We start from the raw sequence: 9059 nt of genomic DNA on the forward strand, positions 1-9059 counted from the left end.
AACCCCGAAAGACTCCCCCCCACCAAGAACATGGGCACACTGATTTCTTGCTGACAGAAAGAGAGCTGAACATTCTTAGAATACTAAGGTCTGACTTTTACAGAGCCTTTAGAACTTGGAAGCCACAAAAATGTTTCCATATCCCAGAGAGCACTTTAAAATATTTTAACCCTTCCAAATGCAGTCTGCTTCTCTCTGCTTATATTGTATTAACCTTAACACATTGCTATTTTCTTACCTAGAACACAATGAGAAGATGAAAAGCCAGTTATCTGGCAAGGAAGCCTGAGGAAGATGACAGTTCTGCATAGAATGATATGCCAAGTGGAAGCCAGAAACCTCAAATTTGTAGAAGTCATTCAACTTGCATGCAATCTCCTTGAAGTTTATGAGACTCAGAGGAGACTCATCCTATACAGGATGAGCTTTTAATTCTGAGGTAGTTGCCCTTGGATCCCAAAAATAATATTTATCGTTCTCAATGTTATCCAGAAATCCAGAAAACATTTCAAAGGAAAAGCAGAATTGGGAATGGTAGGTTAGTACTCCAAAATAGCAATAAGTGGCTTACAGCTCTACATTTAGAACAGCAAGCATTGACGAGAGAAGCAATAGCATACTATAAATTTAGCTAAATGCTCTGATATTTACCAAAATATCAGGAAGGCTAGAGCAGAAAAGCTTGGGGAAACTGCCAATTTCAAAATCCTCAAAAAGGGTATCAATTAAGAATATCTTTAAAGTAAGCATAGTAGAGTACATTCAGGAATAATTGAATGAATATGTGAATAATTTCTCAAGCTGCAATTGCTAAAACAAGGACTTTATAAAAGTAAAGTTGTAACAGATGAGAAAAAAATCCAATTTGAAGAAAAATCTCTCCACTACCTAATGAAAAGCATAACCTATTTTCAGAATGCAGAGGAAACAAGAGGTTCAAAAATAAAGGAATAAAGGTATTTCCTTTAAGAATAAAAATAGAATTTGAAAGGGGCCATTTACCCAACATGGCAAAATCATTTCTCATGAAGAAAGTCTTGAGACAAGGGTACTGATTCATCATAGCCTTATGCAATTATTTATATCTGTAAAATGAAGTATAATACACTAACACCAAGAGACAGTAGATCCTCACGTACCCTTTCCAGAATGGCATTAATTGTTTGATGGACTGGAATAAAACTTGTATGTTAGATTTGGTGGTTCAGTCACAGCAAACCACGTCCTCACTTCAGTAGAAACATTTTTCATTTCTCACAGCTGAAAAGGCAGGGAAAAAAAATCAATCCCTTTGCAAGGGGTCCCTTTAATTCTGCTGTGACATAATTAAAAAAAAAAAAAACAACACATAGGCACTGTGGCAACATCTTAAGAATGCATTTGTAGTTGATTATACTGCTGAGTTTCAGATCTAATAGATCTTGCAAATTGAACTGAGAAGTCCTTGGCTATCTTGCAGCTTACACCTGAAAAGGATAACCTAAACTATCTAAGCACAAAGGGCACCAAAGAAACCCAGCAACACTGGAAAAAGCAGCAGTTTTGTTGCTGGAAGGTATAATTCACAAGTGACACAGATCCTGATGGAAGCTATGATTACAACAACCTCCACAGATGGACTATAAAAGAAGGGTGTTGACTTTCTTTAGTGCTTATTCACTGTGATTACTACAAAATCAAGGTCAAAAATAGCTTTTGAAGACTAAAAAGCCAGAATGGGCAAGAGCTTGGAGTCCAGCAAAAACTAAAAATTCTTTTCCTCTGGAAGCTAACTAGCCAGTCTGAAATACCCAAGCTCAATGGTACACCTTTTCAGGATATATCAATCAGGAGTCATGCCATTCAGACATGAATTCTCATTAATGCAGAGCAGTGATATTGAGAAACACTTTTCCAACAGGCCCCCAACTTGCTAACTCTCTTGATTCAAACTTCTGCCTTTTCTTCAGCTGCATGAAAGAAGCGTGCACATGCAAATACAACTTCTTTCACTGCAAAGGGAGATTTAGGAAATTAAAAAGCTAACTGAACTGGAAAAAAATATCCAGCAGAAGACAGAGAGCGAAGCTATTCCTCCAGCAACTTACCAAGTAATTCAGGCCCTGCTGTACATAGTTCCTTTCCCACAGACCCAACATTTTCAGATGAGCTGCATTCTTCCCAAGCTGTACCTACACCTTCTGATGAGTATTTTCCAACTCAGGATCACCTGATTCCACATCACCACATTTCCCCTTTGATTAGCTGGATGGCTTGGGCATTGATTACTTGCTCCCAGACCACTCAGCACTTCTCTGCTGCCCTGATGCTGCCTTCCAAGCTCCTCTCAAAGGGAGGCTATCACTACAATGCAGAGATACTGCAAAAATACATTAATTGCAAAGACAGGATTGAGCATGTTTTGCAGAATGTTGGGCCTGAATGTTCCATGCACACTATGTAATGGGTTTTTGCAAAGCTCTTTGAGTTTCACTCTTTTCTGGAGGAGCCTTCATGACGGCTTGTGCTTTCCAGCTGTCCCTTCCCCCTGTCAGGGAGCTCAGCAAGACCTAGTACAGGCCAGTAACTCCTGGCTCTGTGAGAAACACAGTAAGGTGATTACATTCCATCAACTAATATGCCGACTGGAATATACTGCCTCTCACACTTTTAAAATAGTCTGTGCTATGATATAGACCAGACTTCTTCAGTATATCACCCAATGCCCTCCTGCCTAACTCTTCACTTGATCATCGCAGCTGACATCTGACCTGCTTAGTTATTCCTGCATCAAGGGCAGCTCAGGACAGGTCTACCCAGCCCCAGGAGGAAAGGGCTTTTGCTCTAGGTGTGAATAAACCAGAGGGAAAACAGAACAAAACAGAACAAAACAAGAAACAAACTGAACAAGCCTCCACAAAACCCATACCTCCAACATCCCAACCGAATTCCCATGCATAACGAAACGCAATGTGAATCCCTCAGGCCCAGTTTGGTGCTCTACGAGCCAAGATGGGGATGAGCTTTTGGCTCCAGCAGCTGAAAGATTGGTCTTTTATGCTGTGAAAATTCTGGAGGCTACTGGGGCTGTTTGCATCTCCAGGGCACACCTCCCATCACTCCTCACAGAGCAAACCAGTAATGCAAGTACTTGGGAGAGGTTAGCCTACAAGCTTATTTGGAATTATGTTAACGAGACCTGTACATTTCACTGTGGGCTGGAAACCAAGATTTCAAAATAAGAAGAAGATTGTCCTGTGTTTATTGCTGCAAATATATATATTTTTTCTTCTTGAAATATACATTGGATAGTTTTGGTTTCTTTTGCTTTGATGTACTCTTGTGAAATGTCTAAACACAATACAGAAAAATCTTCCTAGCTCAGGGCTCTGGCAGGAATAGGTTCCCTATCAGTAACATATCCATACTGTACTAAGAAGCTGCCTTTATCGGTCAATTTTGAACAAATTGGAATTGTACTTGAAACACCAGACTATTTCATTTACATATCATTCTTTGGCACAGAAATGCTTAAAACAAGAAATGCCTAAATCTTCTCAACTCTAATTTCAACAAAAGGAAGGGAAAATAAAGAAGTATTCAGTGGCACTGAGTGGAAGAAGTGCTTTTTGGCTCTGGTAACCACACAGCCATGAAAGGACACTATAATGGAATCTGCTATGGGTTTCTCTTTGGAACAGCTGCAAGGCGGTTATTTAAATGTATTCATTTACTTCTAGTGTTTGGCTGGTAGAATCCACTGCTGGCAAAAGCAAAGAGAGCGATGAATTTTGTTGTTTTCTTGTTTTAAGCATTTCTGAAGCACTGTTGGAAGTCCCTATTTCATTAAACAAGTAAGGCTCACATCATTTCTTCTTCAAAGCTTTTATAGAGAGTTCATCCAGTGCCATTCACAAGAAGATACTAATCACTCCACAGAGTAAATTGCCCTGTTTAGATCACCACTTGTGCTTCCTCCTTGCAAAACACAAAGCCCTCGGGGATACTAAATGTTTCCTACAGGCTGCTTTAACTTTCTGCTTCTGTGCATTATCAGACCAATCAGGTTTCTGTTATCTTTTTGCACATACAGAGCTGAAGCATGAAGTTGTTAGATCTGCAAAAAAAAAAAAAAAAATTCTGAAACTTAAAAAGCTAGAAAGTTTTGTAATTTTGTTGTTTCTCCCTCTTAAGGAACAGAACAGCTTATGTCGTGTTTGAAATCAATAGAATCAGCCTTACAATAAAAAAACCATCACCAAAAAAAATTTGTTAACTACGGCAATTTTTCTTTTAATTGATTCTTTGATATATCAAGAGTGCTGTCCTAGGACCATTTTCTGTTCCAGATCTCAGCTGCGGACAGTCAAACAACCCTGAAACTTTATTTATCCTTCACATTTAAACATGACAAAGATGCATTAAGTGCTTATCTCTGGTGAATGCTGGAGAGGGAAAGAAGGTTGAAGCAGAGCTTCAGAGAGATCAGTGTGTGGGAGGATATCAAGAGACATTAGTGTGGAAAACAAGTGTTGCTTTAGTAGAAGCTTGTAGAGATGCATCAAAATCCCTTCCTGTGCTGACAGACCGGCAGTAAGAAAGTAGTAGCAATGTTACACCTGGTATTAAGAACTTTCAAAACCTTTCCAAAATCTGAGCCTTTCTGTTGACTCAGAAAACAAATCACATGAAAAATACCAATTTCAATTAAATTAGCAAAAACTTCCCATTGCGGTGTCACCACAAGCATCTGTACTATCAAGCCTAAGCCAAAACCTGTCAGAGTGGGCTTTGGACTACAAAAAGCATTGCTGAGGTCTCTGGGATTATCCCGTGTGGTAACAGCCTAGTCTTGCTTGACCCTGGGCACTTAAAGGGCTGATGACAGTCAAAGGAGTATTTGTTTCTGTGATAAGTACATATATACCTACTTCTAATGCTAAAGTGTTCAAATGAATGGAAACCAACTGTCCTGGTAACACTAAAGAAAAAAATTAATGCTAAAAGATAAAAAAAAAGACACTTTCAAGTAAAGTAGCAAAACTTGTTTTTTTTTTTTTAATAATAATAAATGAGATGCCATCTAGCTCATGTAGAAAGCATGCAAGACTACTTCCAAGTTGTTTTATTTTTTTTATCTTTAAAACATTAGCCCCTAAATATCTTCTGCAGCTGACTGTGGTATCTACTCAGTTTTAAAAGGAAAAATAATGTGCTGCAGAAAAAAAATGGTATTCTAACAAATGCACCTTTTCTTAAACAATAACCAAAGCTCATTTTAATGCTCATTTAATACAAATACTAAAGGCAAGCCCATTCACTAGGAAACTGCTTTATTTCAGTAATTCCGTCTAATTATTCTCCCCTTAAGATATGTTACAATGCCCTTTTCTGTTAAAAAAATGTTACTCATCCTCAGCAACACAAGTCTCCAGGCTATTTTTTTGGAGCCATTTTTCTCCTTTACATAGGTTAAAGCCCTGTAACCATCATATCCAGCATGGCTTACTGAAATCTGTGGGGAATTCACACATGCACTTAAATCCTCCCACGTCGATATAATCTGTGACATTGGAATCTGCTCTTACAATAAGAGGTTCAGAGAATAGTATTTTACAACCCATACTGAGATATCAGTCTTTCCTTTGCTTCCTGTTGCCATCTTGTTTTGGCTCTCAAGTCAAATCCCATGTAAGTATGGCCTCTGAAACCCAGACATGGAAGGGAGAGCCAAAGAATCATAGAATCACCAAGTTTGGAAAAGACCTTTAAGATCAGCCAGTCCAACTGCCCACCTATCACTAGTATTTCCAACTAAACCCATCTGTGTTACCAGCCTATGTCTAGTATAATCTATATTTAGATTATACTTTTGCCTCTTGTCTTTGGTCTAGAGATCCAAATCCAGAAAGATGTAGATATAGTCAGCAGAAAGTCCCTGCACAAAGCATGCATTTATGGTAAATGCAACAGAACTGTGACCATACAGTTTAGAAGGCCATTTTCAATCAAGCCCTTTAAAAGTGATAGCTTTTCTCCCATTTGTTTTTACACAACAACTGACCTTATTTTCTCTTCAAGAAGGCTTTTATCCTGAACAGCAACCCCTGAACAGTAGCACACATTCTTACATGCAAAGAAGCTTCTGAAAAGAGAATGCATGGAGACAGTGGTGCAGGTGCCTTTCAGAGCATGCAGAGGATGGTCTGGGGGTGCCTTAGTGCAGGAAGGCAGAAGAGTGCATCAGTGGCCAAGCACCCTGCAATACAGCCATACAGGATCTCCTTCCTGCCAGGTGTCCTGACCTGCTGCAAAGAGACAAAATCCTTCTCTGACCCTAATATGGACTTGAAAAGCAACAAAAATAGTTTTAAAATGTACTAGTTCTTAATCTGAAATCCAGGAGGTAAAGGAGCACAAATAATTCTTCCTAAAAGAGATATCAGATTTAGCTCCACCACCCATTAGTAAGTTTTTTGCAGCTTCTCAGAGGGCCAGGGATCTCTGCAGACTGCTGCATTCCTCAGTGCTCACTGCTAAGAGATTCAGTTCTCCCGAGTCAAAAGATCTTTAGCAAAAGGAAAAAAAGAAAAAAAACATTATATTGCCAATTTTCTGATAGCATCACCTAACTTAACCAGTTGTGGTTTGATGTTCAGTAAGGAATATATCCTTAAAAGCTTTAAGTTCCAACAGACTCAGGGTCCCAAGTCAGAGGGACTTTCCAAGATGAAACCTTCAGCAGTACTAACATCTCCTTTTCTGTTTATAATATTTACTTCACTAACAGGAAAAAGTATGTGGTGATCAGTGCATGGAGCTGAAGAAATCACTCAGGTATTTATAAATATCAAGTCTTAAGCATGCACTTTGACTCATGAAAGTAAGATTAGTAATTGTTAGTAATTGTACGTATATTATTAATTTTATTGCTGGTTTTGGCTTAAAACCTTAGCTCTCCTGATAAGAGCACTGAACCTGAAATTTCACATGGTTTTATTCCAAATGAACCCCATCGTGACCTTCTTCTACTCTGTATTCATTTTGCACAGTAAAATCAAACCAGATGGCAGGGAACACCTACGTGGAAACAATAAAGATCATAATATGCTGTATCTTTTCTTCTACAAATAGCAATATAACATAGTGTCATGCCTCAAAGTATAACATTCTTAGCAAAATGATGAGTGTCTTTAACACAATGTTTCAAGGAAAATTCCCTCAATGACTCAAAACTGCAAAGAAAAAAAAAAAAAAAGCAGGGATTCAATGGAGAAATAAAAAAGAGGTTCAGACAACTTGGCTGCCTGAGTTTCATTGTGATCTCCTCACCTCGATCACCTCAGGCTGTGACATCATGGAGGATGGCACCAAATCGGTGGGGATATCCATTTTAGCTCAAAATGTTCCCGTTGTCCTTGCACCCCTTCCTCTGGAGCCACAAACTTCTGGTAAGAACACAGAGATGCCTCCTCAGATCCCAGTCATGCTGGCATTTGCTCCTGGCAAGAAGAAAAAAATATGGTTGAGAATAACATGAGAGCTGGATATGCAGTCAACACCCAAGCCCCTACGCTGCTGCAAAACTATCCTGGGAGTCTGCACAACCCAGCTGGCTCACATGGCCATTTACAACAGACTCACAGGAGGAGTTTCAAAGGGCACCATGTAATTTAGTCCAGAACAGCAAAATAATTCACTTGACCACACAAACTAGAACTCACAGAAACTGTACACAGCGAGAAGACTAATGTGCGGACCCTGTACTCATTTCTAAGCAAAGATAGTCACTTGAGAGCGCTACATTAACAGTAATATTTTTTCTCCACTGAGAGGAACAAAAGGAAAACCTCACAGAAGATTACCCTCAGGTTCTCAACTGCTATGTCTTACATTTCTGTGATCACAAACGTTCTTCAACTTCAGGATTATGACAAATTTATTATAGGTGAGTTTCAACCATACTTACTCTTTCTGGCAGATATGTACAATGGGTGAATATACTGAACTGGTATGTAAAGGCTGATCAGATGCTACAACAAAACAAGTTATTTTCTTAGCTTCATGTTTATCAAGGCTTAGATCAACTTCAGTCTATGCATCTACTCCTATATGCAAAGGAAACCAAACAAAAAGGTAGAAAACTGCAAATGGCCACAAAATCAAGCCCACTAAAGAATTCCAGACTTTTGCTACTGCAGCTATTAATTTTTTTCACAGTTATGCAAGACGTACGTAATACAGCCCACAGACTAGCCACCACAAAGGATTTGGGAGAAAGATCTATTGCTCATAGCATCTACCACTTCCTACTCTGTAAGTCACGGTGGAAAACCACCCCCGCAAAGCATAGTAAGCCTTCATCAAATACACCTAAAATGAACCCTGATCTAACTGGTATTTTTCAAACTCAGACCGTAGTGCAAGCACACAGCCAAAGCTAGCAGCTTTCCCGGCCTTTGGTCCCTTTTCACAAAGCCAGCCCATACTTACACAGCCAGGACGGAGCAGATAAGCTGCACTCCACATGCTCTTATGAGTCAATTTTTTCTTTTTGTGTGCCCATGTGTCCAAACTCAGCATTCACACACCACCCTGGAAATTACTCCTCCTTCTCCAAAAGCATTATCTTCAAATGCCTGCTTCACATTTCAACACATCCCAGCATGCCTGACATCACTTGTAGCTGCCTGGCTCATCTTCCAAGCTCTAGGATCATTTTTCCCATCTTTATATAGCTTTCCAGTGACCCCTATTCCTTCTTACTCATCTCTTGCTAGCAGCCTTTCATTCTTTCCACTCCTTGCTCCAAATTTTTACCACTACGCTCAATGCAGAGGATAGAAAACGGAGATTTAACATTCCTCCAAGAAAACCTTCACTGGAAATCAAAGAACCACACGGCAGATCTTTCAAGCTTCCCATTTCCATTTCAAAACAGACTTTTGGTCTATTACCTCTGTGCCTGATAGATGAAGGAAACATCACTATTATATCACAGAATCACAGAATGGCCAGGGTTGGAAGGGACCCTTGTGAATCTCCAACTCCCTGCCACATGCAGGGCCACCAACCTCCAC

At 39.5% G+C, this 9059-nt stretch overlaps 1 protein-coding gene across 1 annotated transcript in view; it reads right to left on the minus strand.

Moving 5' to 3' along the window:
* The window catches only part of LPAR1 (lysophosphatidic acid receptor 1), a 64198-nt gene that overhangs the window by 33332 nt on the left and 21807 nt on the right, over positions 1-9059 (minus strand). Inside the window, exon 2 of the mRNA XM_010726143.3 lies at positions 7312-7481. Coding sequence (XP_010724445.1) covers positions 7312-7371 — 60 coding nt within the window. The 5' untranslated portion in view covers positions 7372-7481. The remainder of the gene's footprint in view (positions 1-7311; positions 7482-9059) is intronic.

Source organism: Meleagris gallopavo, chromosome Z, assembly GCF_000146605.3.
Source record: "Meleagris gallopavo isolate NT-WF06-2002-E0010 breed Aviagen turkey brand Nicholas breeding stock chromosome Z, Turkey_5.1, whole genome shotgun sequence".
Taxonomy (NCBI): domain Eukaryota; kingdom Metazoa; phylum Chordata; class Aves; order Galliformes; family Phasianidae; genus Meleagris; species Meleagris gallopavo.